The sequence below is a fragment of the Cetorhinus maximus genome, chromosome 2, assembly GCF_964194155.1.
Source record: "Cetorhinus maximus chromosome 2, sCetMax3.hap1.1, whole genome shotgun sequence".
NCBI lineage: Eukaryota > Metazoa > Chordata > Chondrichthyes > Lamniformes > Cetorhinidae > Cetorhinus > Cetorhinus maximus.
Genome location: NC_135880.1, coordinates 96,158,986 through 96,180,910, shown reverse-complemented (window position 1 = coordinate 96,180,910; position 21,925 = coordinate 96,158,986). Strand labels below are relative to the sequence as shown.

At 43.9% G+C, this 21,925-nt stretch overlaps 1 protein-coding gene across 2 annotated transcripts in view; it reads left to right on the top strand.

The window, feature by feature from the left end:
• Nucleotides 1-21,925, top strand: part of LOC144696058 (nicotinamide riboside kinase 1-like) — a 38,533-nt gene that overhangs the window by 4,331 nt on the left and 12,277 nt on the right. For both annotated transcript variants that reach the window (XM_078567277.1, XM_078567267.1), the window contains exon 3: nt 12,537-12,631. In XM_078567277.1, the coding sequence (XP_078423403.1) occupies nt 12,603-12,631 (29 nt within the window). In that variant the 5' untranslated portion in view covers nt 12,537-12,602. The remainder of the gene's footprint in view (nt 1-12,536; nt 12,632-21,925) is intronic.

Sequence of the window (21,925 nt, the reverse complement as noted above, 5' to 3'; positions counted from 1 at the left end):
TTGAAGCCCGTAGAATAAAAGGGACAGTAGCAACATTGATACTTGACTGATTGAGTGACAGGAAACAGAAAGCAGTGATCAGCTTTTTTTTGACTGGAAGAAAGTATAGAGTGGGTTTCCCAGTAGTTGATAGTGGGATCACTACTTCTCCTGAAATATAGAATCGGAGAATAATTACAGCCCATCGTCTCTGTGCCGGCTCTTTGGAGGAGCAATTCGCCTTGTGCCATTCCACACTTTCTCTCCATAACCCTGCACATTCTTCCTCTTCAGGTAATAATCCAATTCCGTCTTAAGTGCCTCAGTTAAAGCTGCCTGCACCACATTCTCAGACAGTATAGTCACAATCCTAACTGCTCAATGTCTGAAAAGGATTTTCCTCATGCCGCCATTGCTTCTTTTGTCAATTGTTGCTGAAAAGAGAGAGACATGCTGTTGAAGCTTTTTGTCTTGCACTCATCAGGCCAGGCACAAGAATACCAAATTTAATCAAATCTCATTTGGTATTCTTGCATCTGCCATGATGAGTGCGAGATGAAAAGCTTCGACAGCATGTCTCTCTTTTCAGCAACATTCAAGTTCTGTACTACCAAGCGACTATTTGCCAATTCTCTTAAATCTGTGCCTTCTGGTCCTCAACCATTCCACCAATGGAAACAGCTTCTTCCTATATACTCTGTCCAGATCCCTCATGATTTTAAATACCGCTATCAAATCTCCTCTCAGCCTTCTCTCCTCCCAGAGAACAGTCCCAACTTCTCCAATCTATCTCCGTTACTGATATTCCTCATCCCTGGAACCATTCCCTGATTTTTTTTCTGCATTCTCTCTAATGTGTTCACATCCTTCCTAAAATGTGGAGGCCAGAACTGGACGCAATACTCCAGTTGAGGCCGAACCAGTGTTTTATACAGATTTAATATAACTTCCTTGTTCTTTGTACTCCATGTGTTAAGAAATCCAAACTTACCTTGTTGTCGGGTGGAGGTCCGGAACTATGAGTCCCAACAGGCCCTGGCAGTTGTCACACAAGCGCGATTGGGAGCAGACTGCATATGCGTAGCACAGCGTTTGGAGTTCTTCGGGCCCAGGACACGGGCTCAGTGTGTCTGCTTGAAAAAGGAATGGCACAAACAGCACCCAACATGTGAGCCCGGAGGGGGGTGCCTTATGGAGAGGAGTCCTAGACATGAGATAGGGAGAGGTCCCAAAGAGGGAACCCAGGGAGAGGTCCCAAAGCATGAGAGAGAGCCATGGATGATGCCACCGGAAGGAGATCACTGGTAGGAACCACTGGGAAGAGGAGCAAAGAAAGAAGCTCCAAGCAAAGCGCTGCAGTTGGCATGCTTCAAGTAGTGAGGGCTCGCTAGAAGCCCACAAGAACTGAGAAGGCAGCAGAAGGTTGGTGACTCTGTGCTGCAGGTCATTGAGGCAAAGGTGGGCAGTACTTTGGGGCAGTACTGTTCTGCTCGGCACAGCTGAAGAGCTGCGGTTGTGCTTGAGTTGGTGCAGAAGTGCAGACTCTGGAATCCAGGGAAATGGGGACTCGGAAGTCGAGATTGAAACCATGTGAGATGAGCAGTCATTGAGGCAGTCTGAGTTGGAGCAACCTTTGGAGAGAATTCCAAGGCTCAATTTTCAAAGGTGAAGACTGGAATTCGCCTGAGAGAGAGAGCTTCAATGAGTTTGGTTGACTCTGTGTTTACTGTCGTCTGGGTGGGTTGCTGAGAAATCTATGGGATCTGTCTTGGTCGCATCAGCTATTTAATGTACGATGTGGATGTTAGACCACAGTTTGCCTGTTAATTCACATTTACTTCATGTTAATCCTGAATGTTAGAGCATAAGATAGATATTGTAAATTGTTTTATCTTTCTGAGCTTGTATAGTAAAGCTTATTTTGTTTGTTCAAAAATCGTGGAATCCTGTGGCTTTCTCTTAGCAAATACCTTGAATCTCAAACATGGTCTACTTTAAACAAAAAGTTACTGGCCCCTAACTGAATTGTACCAAAAACTTGGGAGTCTGGTCCAGGATCATAACAGCCTTTATTGATAAAGCTCAGCTTTATTTAACGCTTTCTCAACCTGTCCTATGATCTTCAATGACTTATGCACATATACCTCCATATCCCTCTGCTGCTGCACCCCTTTTAGAATTGTTGCCTTCATTTTATATTGTCTCCCCACATTCTTCCTACAGAATGAATCACTTCAAAATTCACTGCATTAAATTTCATCTGCCACTTGTCCACCCATTCCACCAACCTGTCTATGTCCTTTTGAAGTTCTACACTATCCTCCTCATAGTTCACAGTATTTCCAAGTTTTGTATTGTCAATAAATTTTGAAATTGTGCCTTGTACACCAATGTCTAGGTCATTAATATACATCAGGGTTCTAACATCGACTTCCAAGGAACTCCACCTCCAACCTTCCTCCAGTCTGAAAAACAACTGTTCACCACTACCTCTTTCATGTCACTCAGCCAATTTCATATCCATGTTGCTACTGTCCCTTTTATTCCATGAGCTCTAAATTTGCTCACAAGCCTGTTGTGCAGCACTTTATCAAATGCCTTTTTGAAGTCTACGTACTACCATATCAACACCATTACCCTCATAAACCCTCTCTGTTACCTCACCAAAAAAACTCAAGCAAGTTAGTTAAATGTGATTTGCCCTTAACAAATCCATGCTGGCTTTCCTTAATTAACCTTAATAAATAACAGATTTGGACGTAGAGGGCGCAATTTCAAAATTTGCGGATGATACAAAACTTGAAAATATTGTGAGCTGAGGAGAGTAGTGATAGGCTTCAAGAGAACATAGGCTGGTGAAATGGGCAGACACATGACAGATGAAGTTGAATAGAGATTGGTATGAAATTATATATTTTGGTAGGAAGAACAAAGAGAGGCAATAAAAATTAGAGTACACTTCTATAGAGGTGCAGAAACAGACCTGTGGATATATGTGCTCAAATCATTTGAAATAATTTGAACAATTGAATGTTTTTCAATTTAAATCATTTGAACAATAGGAAACAACACTATTTTGAAATATGTCTACAATGACTCAAAAACCTAGTCTACATTGCCCATTGAAATAACTTGAGAAGTTGTTCTATGTTAAAGATACTATATAAATGCAAGTCATTGGTGTGGACAGAAGCTTAAAATAAGCCTGGTTACTAAGAGAATAAAAGACCAGGGACAAGATTTTCTCCTTCGAGGCAGGAAATGCAGGTCAGGCCATTTCCCGACGTCATGTTCCCTGCTTTTGAAAGTCAGCCTATTCACATGGAATTTCCATCTCCCAGGGTTGGGTCAGGCTGGAGTCATGGCCACTGCCTCCTGGAGCAGGCCTGAGGTGGGAAAGGAGGTAAGTGGATGTTGAGGCCAGCCAATTAGAAGGGCTGCCTCCATTCACTGGGACAGCAACCCAGTTCGCTACATGGTTGTTAGCTTCCCCTAGCCCTCACCCCCACCCATTCCCTCTCCATACCCCCCTATGCATCCTCCATACCTACTCTGATCAGTATCTACTATGATCAGAACTCAAAAGTCATAAAACACTGGGAAGTCTTTGATGCTCAATGAATAAAAAAAAACTATCATCCATTCAAACTCCAGTTGAAAAAAATTGCTCCTCTTAGAAGCTCATAAAATTTGTTAATTTAACACACAGGCATTGAATCTCCCCTTGAAAAAACACTCTGCTCTCACATGCTCATTAATCTGCCAAAAGAAACAAACAACTAGTTAAAAAGCTCTTCAAAACATTTAATCCTATTATCTGCTCATAAAATTGTCAATCAAACAAAGCACACAGTCCACAGTTGTCAAAAACACTGCTGAGCTAAATTCATTAGTGTTTTTTGCAACTCAGCCATGCATTCATAATGGGATTACATTACATAACTGAATAAACAAATTCCATAGAGCTCAATACACTATAGTCTTAAAGTTGCATGACCAAATGTCCAGCTATTAGCTCCTTTTTTTTCAAAGGCTCAGTGGAGTTTTCAATCAAAGAGGTCTGGCATCTGTTCAGTTTTTTCAAATGCTCAACAAATCTTTGGACATAAAATCAATGTAGAAGTACAGGGTCTAGATGATGCATTTAATTCATATTCTCAATACTTTTGAATGCATAAGAGCACTTTATGCAGTAGATATAGTACTCTTGATACATGTGAACACTTACACAATATTGGTTGATTTAATGGTCCCTTCCCTTTTAAGGATGGAGCCCTATGATCAATCACTGCATTGAAAACATACTTAAATCATCATACAACATTACATTGTGATGTTTGAAGTTGGCAAGGCCTTTTAAACTTAGCTGTCAAAAGGTTCCCAACTCCACAGCAACCTTCCCCCAAGGTTCACGAACTGATTTAGCTGGCATAGTTCCCACAGCCTATGGGAACCCACAGGCCTTGACAAAAATACCGATGTCAGGGAAAACTGTGTTTGCAGGAGGCATTTAAATGGTGATCCTGACATCACTTTATGTGAGTGCAGGTCACGGCCTACCACGTTTCCCACTCCAGGGAAAAATTTTATCTGTCAGATAGCCATGGTCAGTATAAAACTGTGGCCTTGCACGCCTCCAGTTTGGGCCTCCTGACACTTGTTCACTTAGCCAGTTAGAAATTCTGAAACTAAAGACTTAAAGCAAACACTGGAAAAGTGAGAGGAGAAGAAATACCCAGATTTGCAGTGGAAGTACAATAGAGTGTACAACAACACCTAAAGAATGTAAATTCAAGGCAAGGCAGAAGAGAAGTATGACTTGACCTACTGAAATAAGCAAACCTGCCACAAATCTGGTAATTGAGAGCACTGTTCTTCCCCATAATTTAGCACAGAATCCTTTGCTAAATAAAGCCTAATCTCAAATCTTAAAGAGGTGACAGAGTTTTGTTTTTAATAATAAGTGGAACAAAAAGCTTACACTGAGAAAGACTTGTGTCCTCATTTAGTAAATTGCACATTCACATATAAATCAAATGGACACCACGTGCTGTCATGACTCACTGCGCTGCAATATCAAGCACCACTATGTCTCGAACCACGACAAATGTGAAAAAGTTTGATCAACTCACCTAATTGTTTAATTTAAGTTAACAGAACACGCTTACCAGGTTTGTAAATTTAACAAGTAAATAACTATTTATTGAACAAATTGTCTTTCACAAGTGGCAAAAGAAAGAAATATGAACTGCTAATTTTAACTCAATAACCTAAACTCTACCCCTTCTTAAATCCCTATACACACACATACAAGACACATAAGACACAAAAACATGGATCTTAAGGGTGGGATAAAACAGTTCAATCGCACCAATTCCGGAGTACAGGATTCAATGGGTTGATTTTGATTGATGTCTTCCAAATTCCTTTCAGTTCTTGTTGATGACACAAGGTGGTCTTCTAGCACTTTCAGTATTTAGTTCACTGGTTGAGCACTTGCCTTTCAAAGCCTCGAACAGCAATTTTCCCCTTTGGCTCTTGACGGGAGTTTAAGCAGGTTTCAGAGATATGAGGAGAAAAGGCTAGTTAGCTATTATTGCGGAATTATTGGAATCTTCCACACACAAGAGGTTTTAGGTCTTGTTCCTTTCAGGCTAGGAGCTGCTGCACTGCTTCTCACACAAAACCTAATCACCTGGTCAGGAGCCAATTAAAACGTTGCCAGGCCCTTGGTCCAGGACTCCTTTCCGGCATCATCCTGTCTTTCATGGCACACTCTGTTCCAGGACTGTAACATTTTATATATCCCTCATCTTATTTTAGTGGACATGTCTTTCAACCTGCAGCCATTGTAATTTCAACCCATAGTCTAACAGCATATAAAAAGATATGTTCTTTACAACAGTCCAACAGAAATAAAAAGATATGTTCCTTATATGCCTTCACCCTTCAATAAAGATGAAATGCCATTTCAAAAATGCGTTTCATCTCAAGCTATATGACACATGGACAACAAAACACGAGACTTACTTCCATTCATCCTTCCTCCCCCTTATACAACCTTCAGCATTGCTTACCCATTTAATATTTTTTAGTATTTTACACTCGGGACAATGCATTTGCGATCACATTATCTTTACCGGCAATGTGAACAATCTTTAAATTGAGTGGATGAAACAATAAACTCCATGTAAACAGTCTCGCATTTCGACTTTTAAACTTTTTAATGAACGCCAGTGGATTATGGTCAGTGTAGATTAACGTTTCTTTGTTATCGTGTTGGACATAAACTTCAAAGTGTTGAAGAGACAACAACAATGCTAGAGTTTCTTTTTCTACTGTAGAGTACTTCCTCTAATATTGATTTAGTTTCTTGAAAAGTTCCCCACCAGCTCTCTATCCCTAACTTATCATGTTATAATAGGACTGCACCTACCCCCAAGTTGCTAGCATCAGTTGCCATTTTAAAAGGCTTGGTAAAGTCAGGGACAGCCAACACTGGTTCATTTATTAAGATCGCCTTTAACTTTTCAAAGGCTGCATGGCATTCTGCTGACCATACCACTTTTGCCTGTTTTCTTAACAAATTGGTGAGAGGTACAGCTATAGTTAGGCACAAACTTCCTATAAAACCCACACATTCCCAAAAACCTCATGATTTCTCATTTAGTTTTAGGAATGGGAAATTCTATTAGAGTGTTCACTTTTGCTGTTCTTGGCAACACTTGCCCTTGTCCTACAATGTGACCTAGGTGATATACCCTTGCTTTTGCAAATTCGCATTTGGCCAGATTAATGACTAAGCCATAAAAACAAAATGCTAAAAGCTACTGCGGATGCTGGAAATCCAAAACAAAAACAGAATTACCTGGAAAAACTCAGCAGGTCTGGCAGCATCGGCGGAGAAGAAATCAGTTAACGTTTCGAGCCTTCATTGCCCTTCGGCAGAAGCCAGCCAACTGCAATTGCTTACACAGGTCCTCTAATTGCTTTACATGTTCTTTCCATGTGTTACTATATATTACGACATCGTCTAACTAAACTACACATTTAGGTACTTCAGCTACAACTTGATTCATAAGACTCTGAAATATAGCCGGGGCATTTTAAAACCCAAAAGGCATGACTAGACATTAGAGTCATAGAGTTATACTGCAGAGAAACAGGCCCTTTGATCCATCGTGTCCGTGCCGGCCATCAAGCACCTATCTATTCTAATCCCATTTTCCAGCACTTGGCCCGTAGCCTTGTATGCTATGGATACATGCCATTGATACAACCCACTTGGCGTAACAAAGGCGGATTTTTTTTAGCCCTTAATGTTAATGTCACTTGCCAGTACCCCTTCAATAGATCAATTTTAGAAAGAAATGAGGCACTGCCAACCGTATTGATGCAATCTTCTAACCGAGGAATCTGATATGAATCTGTCCTCATTACTACATTCACTTTCCTGTAGTCTATACAAAATCTAGTGGATCCATCCAGTTTAGGAACCAACATTACCGGTGAGCTCCAGCTACTTTGGCTAGGCTCAGTCAATTGATTGTCCAGCATATATTGGATCTCTGTTTCCAACTGAGCTTGTTTTTCTGGGCTCAACTGATATTGATGTTGTTTTATTGGCACTGAGTCTCCTACGTCCACGTCATGCTTAACTAACTTAGTACATCCAGGTATATCCCTACAAATTCCCTTATGCTTCCCAAGTAACTTTATTAGATCTTCCCTTGGTCCTTCCTCTAAATATGAGAACACAGTGTCAAACTATCCCAGTATTGTTGTATTGGCTAGTTGAATTGTAGGAAGTTCGCTTTGGGCACTGTCTATTTCTCCTTCTACCTTGCCCTTACTGTCTCTCATCTTCCACTATTCCTACCACCTGACACACTTGCTCTGTCTTATCATCTTCTCTACGATGATAATACTTCAACATGTTTATGTGACTGTTTCTTCTTCCTACACACAAGTATCTATCAGGTAAGTCACTTGACTGACTCTTCTAACTATCTTATAGACGCCACTGAATTTCACTTTCAGGGGTTCACCTGCAAAGGTAATAATACCAATGCTTCATCTCCTGCTTGGAACGTTCTAGTTCTAGCACGTTTGTCTGCCCACTCTTTCATTTTAGCTTGGGAATTTTTTAAGTGCTCTCATGTTACTTAACATGCTCCTGTGAGTCTTTCTCGAAACATGGACACATAATCCAACATGGAGGATTTGTCTTTCTGCTTTAGGAACTTTTCCTTAATCACTTTTAATGGACCTCTTATTTCATGACCATAGATCAATTCGAATGGACTAAATCCAGTCGATTCATTCAGAGAATCTCTGGTAGCAAATTGTAAGAAATCTAATCCTTTGTCCCAATCCTTTGGGTATTCATGGCAATAGGTCTTAATCATGGTTTTGAGAGTCTAATGGTATCTCTCTAAAGCTCCCTGTGTCTCTGGGTGATAGACAGTAGACTTTACTTGTTGGATACCTGAGCTGCTGATTATGTCCTGGAAAATTTTAGACATGAAATTAGAACCTTGGTCAGATTGTAATTCAATTGGTAGGCCATAACGAGTGAAAAACAGAGTCAACTTTTACAGTGCCACCTTAGCTGTAATTGTCCCTAAAGGAATAGCTTCTGGAAATCGGGTTGTCATATCCATGATTGTAAGGATATACTGATATCCTGCTTTCATTTTGGGTAATGGTCTGACACAATCTACTAATACCCAACTGAATGGTTCTTCAATAACTGGTATGGGTATTAAAGGTGCTGGTTTGATTACATGTTGAGGTTTACCTACTACCTGACATGTATGACTCATTTTACAAAATTGCACTACGCCCTTATGAAATCTTGGCCAGATAAAATGCCTGTTTATCGATGCTTGGGTTTTCCGTATTCCTACATGTTCTACCATAGGGATTTAATGTGCTACTCGCAATATCTCCTTTCGATATTTGGGCGGTACCACTATCTAATGAACAACCGACCATTCCTCATCCCAGGTCTATGAGGGTGTCTCCACTTCCTCATCAGAACTACGTTTTTAATGTAATAGCGCTCCAGAACTCCTTCAGCCTCAGCTTCAGTGTGAGCTGACTGTGCTAACTTGTTTAACTCTAGACCTGCTTTCTGAGCTTCAATTAATGAAGACATGCCAAACGCGTCCTTTGAATTACCCTCATCCTTAAAGAAAGCTTCGGCTACTCTTACATCTGCTCATGATATTCCTTTGACCTCTGATGATGGACATTGTTTAGCCTTTGCTCTAGTCACCATACACAATGGAAAAATACCAGGAACCAGTTCTTGTAACTGCTCTGTTTCTTTAGCCTCTCTTGGACTTTCTGTAATTATGGACGAAGTTATAATCTTCACTTCTGCCAAATCATTCCCCAGGATAAATCAACTCCATCCATGGGTAATTTCTTAACCATTCCTACAACCACCGATCCAGACAACAAATCACACTCCAATTGCACTTTGTACAATGGAACTGGGATATACCCTCCATTTACCCCATTTACCAATACTTTATCTTTTATTGAACTCTCTGGAGGGAAAAATAGGTCCTTCCCCAGCAAGAGAGTTTGTGTAGCTCCTGTGTCCCTGAATATAATTATGGATTTAGCCACATCATTTGATGAAAAAGGGGTTATCTTTTCTTTGGACAAAAATCCTTTATATCTCTCATCTACCTTATTTGCTTCACCTGCATTCACAGCAGTGGTTACCTCCAGACCCTTATTTGTAGTTAAAGCTACAATTTGATCCGTGGCATATTCTTTTTGAGTTCCCTTTTCGGACTCACCCTTATGAACTCCAATAAGTCCCATGGATTTCCCTTGCAACTCGCAGCATTTTGAACGAATGTGTTTCACTTTATTGCGATGGAAACACTCAGGCCTTCAAGGTTCACCTCCACCTTCATTACCTTCCTTCCTGATCTGGGGAGGAGATCTCAAGGTATTCCCAGTTATCCATTCTTCACCCTGGCTACTCGCCTTCCTTTCACACTCCCATTTTCTATCCTTTTCAAAATTTATGGGGGTTATAGATCAGCTCATAATCATCATCCATTACTGCTGCCTGTCTAGCAGTTGCAACCCTTAGGTCTTCAACATGGGTTCTTATGACAGAAGTCAGGGAGTTTTTAAATTCTTCCAAGATAATAGTCTCTCTGAGAACTTCAGAGGTAGTTTCAACTCCTAATGCTTATATTCACCTGTCAAAGCTACTTTGCTTAACCCTTGCGAATTCAATGTAAGTTTGCCCAGGCTGTTTCCTTAAATTTTGAAACTTTTGTCTGTATGCTTCAGGGATCAACTCATATGCACTCAAAATGTCCTTTTTCACCACATCACAATCCCTAGAAACCTCCTCCGATAGTGAAGCATACATTTCCTGTGCTCTACCTGTCAATTTGCTCTGCATGGGCAATGTCCAGTTTCCTTTGGCCAGTTCATCTGTTTAGCTGTCTTCTCAAATGAAATAAAGAATGCTTCAACATCCCTTTCCTCAAATTTTGGAAGAGCTTGTACACATTTATGCATCTCCCCACTGGGTTTCGATCTGGACATAAGTCCCGCCTCACCTACTGGTGTCTCTTTTTCAACTGTCAGCAATTTAAGCTGGAATTCTCTCTCTTTTTCTCTTTCCTCCTTTTCTAACTTCACCGTTTCTAACTCCCTTTGAAATGCCCATTTTCTTTCCTTTTCTACTGCCTCTAGTTCCAATTTTTTTTATTTGCAACTGAATTTAAACCCATTCCTTGGAAAACTCGGTTTCTTGGGTATTCCTTCCAATTTCAAAAGCTGTGCCATCTCTTCAATTATCTCTGCCTTCCTAGCTTTGGTAGACAATCCAACTCTTAATTTACTTGCCAATTTGATTAACCTGGCTTTTGGGATACCTAATAAAATCATCAGGGACATCTCTTCCACTTGCAGAAAAGCCTTAGCAGTTTCCAGTGCCATCTTATTTTTGACAGTGCAAACCTGGTGTTCCCTTTTAGCTTTTATTACAGACTAGATCTACACTGAAATTGGCATTGCCTTTTGTTCCAAAATATCCAGGACGAGTCCCCAAACTTTGTCACCACTCACTGGGGATAGTGCGTTGCAATATCAAGCCTCACTGCTCCACGAACTGTGACAAATGTGAAAAAGTTTGATCAATCCACCTAATTGTTTAATTTTGATTAACAGAATACAAGCACCAGGTCTCAATAAGTAAATAACTGTTTATTGAACAAATTGTCTTTCACATGTGGCAAAAGAGAGAAATGTGAACTGCTAATTTCTAACTCCATAACCTAAACTCTACCCCTTCTTAAATCCCAAACACGCACATACAAGACACATAAGATACACAAAAGCATGGATTTTAAGAGTGGAATAGAACATTTCAATAGCACCAATTCCGGAGTACAGGATTTGATGGGTTGATTTTGATCGATGTCTTCCAGTTCTTTGTTGATGACACAAGGTGGTCTTCCCAGAATTTTCAGTATTTAGTTCACTGGTTGAGCACTTGCCTTTCAATGTCTCTAACAGTGATTTTCCCCTTTGCCTCTTGACAGAGGTTTTCAGGGAAAGAGAGCAGGTTACAGAGATATGAGGAGAAAAAGCCAGCTAGCTATTATTATGAAATTACTGGAATCTTAGACACAGGAGAAAGAGATTTTAGATCTTTTCTCTTTCAGGCTAGGAGCTATTCTGCTGCACTGCTCTCACACAAACCCTGATCACCTGTCAGGAGCCAATTAAAATGTTGTTGCCAGGCAGTTCTCCATTAGGCCAGACTTCTCTTCAGCACCATCCTGTCTTTCATGGCACGCTCTGTTCCAGGACAGCAACATTGTATATATCACTCACACTGTTCCAGTGGACATAATGTTTAAACTGCAGCCATTGTAATTTTTATCCACAGTCCAACAGAAATAAAAAGATATGTTCTTTACAAAATAAAAATAAAAGCGAAGTAGAAAAGTCACCTAGTGTGGTGAGATGCATCCACAGTTAATGAGGGAACTAAGGCTGGAAACTACAGAGACTCTGGACATAATCTTTTCAATCCTCCTTGCATATGGGAGTGGGGTAAGAGGACTGAAGGATTGCAAATGTTACAACCATGTTTAAAAGTGGGGAGAGGGATAAACCCCGGCAAACACAAGCATTGTGGGAGAACTTTTACAAACAAAAATCCAAGACTAGACTAATTGGTATTTGGAAAAGCATGGGTTAATAAATGAAAGTCAACTTAGATAGATTTGTTAAAGGAAAATGAAAATGTATTTGGCTAGCTTGGTTGAGTTCTTTAATGAAGTAATGTAGAGAGCTGATGTGGGATACTACTTATATGGACTTTCAAAAAACATTTATTAGATATGTTAGCAAAATTAAAGAAGGGTTTGAGTACCACTGATCTGCTTACGCGTAGGTAAAGAAAGTGATGAGGTGAGAAAGGAACAGACTGCAGCAGGCTCAACATAATATCAGAGACCTTACAGAAATACAAGAGCATAAATATCTTTCTTTTTCATAAATTGCAGGACTTATGCATCATCATTTCCTGAATTCAGTACAAGGTTGATTAGAGGTCCGTTTGAAAGCCGAAAATGATAAAACTTATTGTTGGAATTGGAGGGTAAGTATCAGTAAATTTAAATCACTATTACTGAATTTATCACTTTACATGATGGGAGAATATGTTGCTGAGTTTACTTACCCTGTATTCTTCTGCTGAGACTATTTTTACAGCAACTTTCTTATCTGGAATTATTACTTACAAAGTATTTACAGCACATAAATAGGCCCAACAGGTCCATGCTAGTGTTTATGCACCACATGAGCCTCCTCCTTCATCTAACCCCATCAACATATCCTTCTACTCTTTTCTCCCTTGTGTGCTTTCCGTTGAATGCATATATGATCATAGCCTCAACTACTTGTGGTAGCTAATTCCACATTCTGTTGAAGAGTCATACGGACTCGAAACGTTAACTATGTTCCTCTCCGCAGATGCTGCCAGACCTGCTGAGTTTTTCCAGGTATTTTTATTTTTGTTCCACATTTTAACCACTCTCTGGGTAATGAAGTTTCTCCTATAGTCTCTTTGTCAGTGACCATCTTATATTTATGGCCCCTAGTTCTGGTCTCACCAACAAGTGGAAACATTGGATGGAATTTAATGCCCTTCCCCTTGCAATAGATGGTGCAGTGTGGGGACCCCACCACCTTCCTGCCTCTGCCTCGATTAAGTCCAGGCGGAAAAGCTTGTGGACGGCCTTCCTGCCCCAAAGCCACTTGAAGCCCATTTAAGGATCTGATCCGGCCATCTCTGGTATTCACCATGTGGCGGGCAGGGCAATTGCCATGCGGGAAGCCCAAAAAGCAAACTCTGTCGAGTGTGCTTGCAGGCTCCTGGGAAGGGGGTCAGATCAAAGGCCTCTGATTGGCCGGCAGCTCTCAGGGAAGAGATGTCTACCCCGTGTTCCTTGATCTCAGTGAAGGCCAGCCAATTAATATAGTGGGCCTTCCCTAAAGGAGTCGAGATGGGGCTCTTGCTGACTCTCCAGCCAGTAGGCATGATGCCCGTTTCCTGGACTAAATTCCATACATCTTGTCAACATGTATCTTATCAAACCCTTTCATAGGGCGGAATCTTCAGTTTGGCGAGCAGGGACAGGGCCCGCTCGCCAATGCGTAAAATGACGCTCGGTGATGTCAGGTGTGCGTCCCGACGTCATCACGCATCATTCAGATCTTGAGTTTGGTGGGCGCGCACCGGAGTCGGCTGCGCACCCGCCGAACTGTCAAAGGCCTATTAAGGCCACTTAAATTCCAATCCAAATAATTAACATAGCTGCCTGTCCAACCTTAAGGTTGGCGGGCAGGCGAAGAGCCCAAGCGGCTTCGCATTTATCATGAAACCTCACCCACGGGCAGGATGGGGTTTCATGAGGGTTTTTAAACTTTAATAAAATTTTGCAAAAAATTCATAGACAAGTCTCAGCTCATGTAACACTGACATTGTCACATGAGGAGACACGTCTTAAAAAAATGTTTCTTTATTTAAATTTTTACATATCAAACTGATCTCCCTGAGGCAGCTCTGTGCTTCAGGGAGATTTCTGTGCTCTTTCGCGCACATTGGATGGAATTTAATGCCCTTCCCCTTGGACTAGATGGTGCAGTGTGGGGACCCCACTGCCTTCCTGCCTCTGCACATGTGCGAAAGAGCACAGGCCCCGACTCGGCCTTCTCCTCCCGCCCGCACTGGGAGTGCTCAGCGCTTCCGGTGCGCGTCACGCTGGGCGGGCCTTAATTGGCCCACCCGCGTAAAAAGGTGGATGCAGTCGATCGCGGGCAGCGATCAGCTACACGCCCGCCCCTGCCCGCTCCCACCCAAACCCCCTGACGGGGAGAAAATTCTCCCCATAATCTTAAAATCATCTATCAGGTCGCCTCTCAATCTTTCTTTCCTGGATGAAAGAGAAGTATAACCTCTGAGTTCTTGTACCAGCTTATTAAATCATTCTTGGAGCTTCTCCAGTTCTATGTTCTTTTATAATACAGAGAGTGGAACTGTTCATGCTGCACAAGTGTGGTCTAACCAAGTATCTATGCTAGTTAAACATAACCTCTGTTCTTTTCAACTCTATCCCTCTAGAAATGAAACCCAACAATTTTGTTTGTTTTTTTTAATGGCTTTCTTAATCTGCAGTGCTACTTTTTAGCCATTTGTGTATCTACTCCCCGATCTCCCTGTTCCTCTACCCATTTAGACACTTATTTTCCAAGTAATATGCGATCTTCTTATTCTTCTTAACTCATACTTACCTATATTGAAGGTTGATTTGCCAATTACCCATCTGGTCTGCAAGTTTGTTAATGTCTTCCTGTATTTTATTACAGTCCTCCCCTGTATTAACTACACCTCCAAATTTGGTGTTATCCACAAATTTTGAAATTGTACTTCCAATTCTGGAGTCCAAATCAGTTAGTAGATGGGAATAACAATGGTTCCACTACCAATCCTTATGGAACACCACTTCTCACCTTTTGCTAATCTGAGTAACTCTGCTGTCCTTCTAGAAAGAAAAATCCATGTTTTTTATTCTTTCATGGAATGTGGGTGACCAATGCCCATCCCTAATTGCCCTTCTCCCCTTTATTTACCCTAGTGCTGAATCTACATGCCATTCCCATAGATTTTCCAAGGCAAACTCGCTTCAATTTCACGCCACTGTTGAAAGCTCTTGATGGAGACTATTTGATGCTTTTAGATTTTGTCTCAAGCTGTGGGCATCTCTGGCAAAGCCATGATTTTTATCCTAATCAGTTGCCAAAAGGTCCTTTGCTGGTGGTCGTTTTGAAGCAGAGTGCCTTCCTGGGCCATTTCTGAGAATGCTAAGAATTGCCCAAAAATAGAATAGTAGAATACTTTTTAAATGGTAAGAGACTGCGAATTCGTTGTTTGGTAGTACAGAACTTGAGTATTGCTGAAAAAAGACATTTTGTTGAAGCTTTTTGTTTTGCACTCATCAGCACAATTGCAAGAATACCAATATCAGGGGAAGCAACAACTTTATACTGTATGCAAAGAGAGTGCTGATTGGTTGGCAAGTGGACTCTGGTTGGTAGAGGCGTTGCCATGGCGAATGCACCTGTTAATGATGACTGACCATTAACTGACAAGCATTGTTTGAAATTTAAACCAGGCAGCTTGACTCTGATTGGTCAAGGCATTGCCCTGAGAAATGAATTAGTGAATGGCTATCACTTATTTTGTTTAGCTGAAACAGGCATAGTGTGTGTACATATTCTTTCTGTCTGCAAAGAACAGGGCCCTGTGTATTAATATATGTAGCTTTCAGTACACGCAGATGTGCCACACTGCGAGCCTGACTGACAATCTTAAATTGGTTGTCAACATAATTTTTAGCACACTGAGGATTATTTAATAAATGTTTTCCAATCATGGAATCACATGTTGGACACTGTGTTTTGAGTTGCAAGCACAGGCTGATTGGGTACGGTCTGTACCGTGCCCGTTGCGAACAGTGGAAGGGATATGCTGTTTGATATGATCCGCCAGTCTTTGGGACGTACAGCCTACATACCTAGCATCACACACTGGCACTGAAATTCATATACCACATTATTCATTTGTGAGATAGGCAGAACGTCTTTTAGCTTGACGGCAACATCCTGTTGTGTTGAGTCTAGTACAGCGGACTTCTAAGTAGCACCAGTAACTGATTATATAACCAGTGGTATTGGAATTGTCATGCTACCTGAGAAATAGCAGCTAAAATGTTGCAACAGCAGGATGTCATTGTGCATTATCTACTTCCCTCAGTTTTGCAGACATTATACTGTCAAATTAAACTAAATTTCAAGATGAAATAACCTTTTGCAATGACTTGTTACAGGTTTGTGGATGGATGATATCACACAATTTCAATGGGCAGAAATTATGTATGAAGTTTTACAGTTGGAGTTCCATGTAGATTGTCTGAATTGTTCCAGAAAGTATAGCTCAACAGCTTTCAGATTATTGGCTGGAAGGACTGGCTTGTGAACTATTGGCCTGGATTTTCCATTTGGCGGGGAGAGGTGGGAGTGGGCACGGGCGGGCGCGGACCCAATCGCTGCTCGCGATCAGGTCTGCTCCGCCATTTTACTCAGGTGGGCCAATTAAGGCCCACCCAGCATATTTGCCGACTCCCATGGATAGCGGGAGTGTGCGGGCAGCGGCAGGTGTGCACAGACCACCGAGTCCAATGTCGACTCAGCAGTCCATTTAAAGGAAGGCAGCCTCCTGTAAGCTGCTTACAATGGCCAGTTCCAGTCCGCACAGAAGGGTTCGGGTGTGCAGGCCAGGCTGGAGGGAAGGCCAGAGGAGCAGGGCAGACTGCAGGGTAGGCCAGCGTGGGGCCAAAGCGCCCCTCGCTTTTCAGATGAGTGCCTTGCTGCCCTCCTCGAGGAGGTGGCACCATGACGGGAGCGTTGGTCCCCCAGGATGGGAGGAGGAGGCCCCCCCCACATGACCAAATGTGCCTGGGAGGAGGTGGCGGAGGTGGTGAGCTCCTGCTACGTGGTGCGGCGCACCTGGATCCAGTGCCATAAGCGCTTCAACGATTTGTTGTGCTCTGGAAGGGTGAGTACCATGTTGGCATTGGGCATTTAACCCAGCAGGTAGCCTTAGCCTCTGCACCCTCCCACCCCCCCAAGTCTTACTGTCGTGACTGCATTGTCATTTAGGGCATTTTTCCTTTGCTAGGTGGCCAAGCAGATAGTGCCCATGCTGAGGTCAGCTTTAGTGGGTCATGAGGAGATGAGTTCTCTCCCGCACCATGTGTTGCTCTTAGTCACACATGACTAGTTTGGAAGCAACCTGGAGGAGCTGCAGCTAGGCGCATACTCAGAACTCCAGAACATGTTCTGTTCCGGGTGATGAGATGGTGGAAGGGGAACCTCAAGGTGTCGTGGCAAAGAACATCTGCTGCCCTCTACGCTGCATGCGGTTGTGCCTCCTTGCTATGGGAGGAAATACCTTGTGGTTCCTAATGTGATGTACGCAGCATGCGTCCAAGGGGGTGGTGGGGAGCAGGCCTTTCATCTTGGTCTGAGTGATCAGCAGCAGCAGGGAGAGGAGGCACTGGAGGCCTGATATGCCCCACTATGGTTGGGGTGTGTCGTGTGCAATTTGCCCTAATGAATGGTCTTCTCTCTTTTTCAGGAGAAGAATGCTCATAACGCGTCTGAGCGTGCGAGGCACAGCTCTCCATATTAAGCCGTTTCCAGCAGGAGGCCCTTGAACTGGAAAGGTGCCATGCACCCAGATCTACTGGCGTCAGTGAGCCTGGGGTGGCACAGCCAGGTATTTAAGGCCAACAGTGAGGTCTGCATTGTCCTCCCAACAGCCATAACACAGAAGATGGTTAAATTAGTTATTGTTGCAATATTGCTGGACCATTGGTTCTGGAAGGTTGAGCACATAATGAGCCGGGGGGACAGGGATGAAGTTTGTCAGCGTGTGCACGCTAACTGATCCGCTGTCCTTGTTCTTCCTTTCAGCATCATCAGAGCACAGCCGGGAGGAGAAGCAGCAGAGGCCCCCTCTCACACCTGAGGGTCCTGAAGTCTCACGAGTGTCACACCATTTCTGTGAGGCAGGCACCAGCGCAGATACTAGCACCACGGTGGGATTTCGAACATCGGCTGGTGTCCCGGGGCACAGTGGTGAGGGCACTTCACAGTCGCTGGAGGAGCTGGCAGAGACAGAGAGTGCCCATGGCACCAGCAGTCAGAGGACTGCAGGGGACCAGGCACATGCTCAGTCGGTGCCTGATGATGTGTCTCTGGAGTCGTCCGCAGCGCAGCAGGTGCAGGAAATGCGGCAGAGTGTGCGGGAGCATCTGGGGGAGATACAGGAGGCTATGCTTGGATTGGTCTACGCAGACGATTGACGAAGCAATGAGCCACATGTCCAAGCGCCATGTGTCCTCCATGGAGAGAGTGGCAACTCTCATGGAGAGCCTACTCCAGGAGATCTGCCAGGGCTTCCTGGGGATGCGCTCTGACCAGCAAGCCCTCACATCGGCAACAACCCCAGCTGGTCACTGCCAGTGTGGGAGATGGTGTGGGCATCAAGCTTCCCAGATCGTTGCACATGTATCCACGGTGAGCAAGGAGGTCCGAGGTGACCTCATGTCGGCACAGCAGCTGCCTGTCATCTCTGCGGGCTCCTCTCAGGGCGCTCCAGATGAGGGCACCAGCTCCTCCACCCCTCTCCCAGTGACCGTATCATCCGGTGAGGCTGCGACGACTGGGGAGATGCCAGCTGTGGAACTGGCAGCTCCCTCCCAGGCGGGGCCAGCACAGGCTCCACGGGCCAGAGGACGACCGCCAAGGTCATCAAGGCAAACAAGACAGCAGAGTCAGCAGGCTGTCTCAGATGCCACTCCAAGCGATGGGGCAGCACCAAGACGTAATACCCGGAAACGAAAGCATAAGGCATATTAGGCACACCGCGAGTTTATCACTGGTGCTTTTCTGTTGGCCCGAGATTTGGTCCTCATGATTTCTTTGATTGTTTACACTATTGTTTAATAATTGTGAGAACTTCTGATTCACACGTTAAATGCCAGAAGTGTGGCCATGGCTGAGGGTTCCGCACTTCTTCTGCATGTGTATGTTTAAGAAAAGTGTCAAGAGTGTTTCTTTGGGCATTCGGCTTTATGTACAAGGCCCTTAGATATTGCTGATGACCTGGCAGATTTGGCACTTAGGTGTCGAGGATCGAGGCGACAGGCTAGGCTTGTCCTGGTGATCCATCTGTGTTGTGCTAGCTGAAGGTTCGTTGAATTAAATCATCCCGGGTGTCCCTGCCTCCTTAGAATATTCCTGGGGCAGCGTCTACCCCCTCAGCATTTCCTTGTGCATGCCCATCCTCGGACTCACTGCTGGACTCATCGTGTGCAGCCGCAGACACTGCGTCGATGTCTTCATTGTCCACTGCATCCTCCCTTTCCAGCGCAAGATTGTGGAGAGTGCAGCATGCAACCACTATCACCAAGGCACGATCTCGGGGGTACTGGAGTGCGCCCCCTGAATGGTCCAGGCTTCGGAAGCGCATCTTGAGAAGACCGATGGCTTTCTCCAGCACAGCCCTTGCGGAGGTGTGGCTCCTATTGTAGCACTGTTCAGCTTCTGTTCTTGGATAGCAGAGAGGCATCATGAGCCACTTTCTGAGGAGATAGCCCTTGTCACCCAGCAGCCATCGATCAGGCCAGGCCGGAGCACTGAAGAGACCCGGCACCTGGGAGTGTCTGAGGATGTAGGCGTCGTGGGAGCTGCCTGGGTACCTTGCACAGACTTGTAAAATTGGTATCCTGTGATCACACACTATCTGCACGTTCATGGAGTGGAAGCCCTTCCTGTTGACAAAGGCACCGGGTTCACTTGCTGGCACCTTGATGGCCACATGTGTGCAGGCTATTGCATCCTGGACGCAGGGGAAGCCAGCAATGGCCGTGAAGCCTCTGGCTCACTGTGTCTGGCTTGTCTGGTCCCAACGGAAGTGGATGAAGGTCAATGCATGCCTGAACAGAGCATCTGTGACATGCTTGACGCAACTGTATACAGCTGATTGGGAGACACCACAAAGATCACCCACCGAGCCAGAGGCATGGAAGTTGAGGGCAGCTGTGACCGTCAGAGCAACTGGCATGGGGTGTCCACCCACACACAGGAGATCTCAGGCCCAATCATCTGACAGATATATTTCACTGTCTCCCTCGGAGCCTCCTTCAGCACTGCACCACCGCCTGTATACTCTGGCAGCAGGATAGTGGCGTCTGCTGCGGCCCCTTCCACCTTGGACTACCTCTTGGCCCTGTGCCCCTTGTGCCTCCGCCTGTACTCCCAAAGGTGGCTCCCCTGGAGGCTGAATGTGCACTCCTGGCCTCCTCCCCCTTCTAGCCCTCTCTTCTCAGACAAGCTACCTCCAGTGGACAGATTAGATCCCATATCCAGGCTAAGGGAAAGCTTCCTGAAAGCTACAGGCCCCCAAATGATTCCTCACTGCAGAGTGCTGACCTGAAGGTTAAGAGTCCAGAAAAAGCTGCTGGGATGTGTTCTGAAGCATGCAGATCTCACAGGCAAGTTTAAAAAACTTTCTCCGATAAATACTTCACAGAGCAGATTCACAGCCCCGCTGAGCACTCTTATCCCGCCCATGGATGAGGTTAATAGAAATGTCTCCTACCCACCTGCCTGTTGCGCCCCATGCGCCGACCCGAAGATCGCACAGGCGTCGAAAAATCGGCTTCAATTGAAGACTAAAGGGCCTTAAGTGGCCCGTTAATTAATGGCGGACGCGCGTCTGATTTCATTGCGCACCCACCCAGCGAAATATTGCGATGGCGCGCGATGATATCGGGACGCTCGCCCGATGTCACCACACGTCATTTTACGCGTGGACATGCGGGGCCCGCCCTCCTCACGTCAAACGAAAAATTCTGCCCATTGGCACTAATATATAATGAATGCCATTGACTGCCAATCAATATAATTCATCACTTCTATCTAGCATTCCGTGGCATTCTAAACATAAAAGATGACTTCCTCCCAAGTCCCAAAAGAAAAACACAAAGCTAATTCAAGCGAAGTGTTCATGCTGACAAAGGGTTCTAATACTAGCTGGCACATTGGTGTCGGCGTGATCTGCCTACAATATGCATTGGACGCTCTAAGCAATAAATTTCTAACGAGTACTTTAGTGCAAAAGAGTTCTCACCCATATAGAACCAGCAGGGCTGAGGTTCAAATCATGTTTAGGCAGTGATGTGAAACCCAGCACCAGTAGAATATGGTCCCAGATCACTTCAATTTTGCATTAGCTACAATGTGACTGCAACTATTTTAAAGGGTGTCATCCCCAACAATGATGAGAAGCTCAACAAAAAGCACTTGCAGGAGTCCTTGATGCCCCAGTGGACCGGAGGTTGCGATGCTGTTGTTGCATGAGAATGAGCTGTTCCAGTTACAGTCAGAGAGTAAATTAAACCTGGTTGCAAAACAGCCAGGAATTTCAGAATTGATGAAAGGTCATTAAACTGAAACTTTAATGTTGTTTCTCTGTCTACAGATGCTGCCTGACCTGTTTAGACTTGCCAGCATTTTCTGTTTTTAATGTCGCTAAAAATGTTGTGTCGTTTTGGCACATCGGTATGTTTGCATTATGATAGAGCATGCATAATGCACCAGACTAACCCATCATCTTGTCCTAGGTCTGCAACTCCAATCAATATAATTCATCACTTCTATCTAGCATACACCTTTGGCTTTGTGTCTAATGCAAACGACTTGTGGTTAGTCCAAATAAACATTATCTAAAGGTAAAAGTAAACAGAAAACATTGATGTAAGCT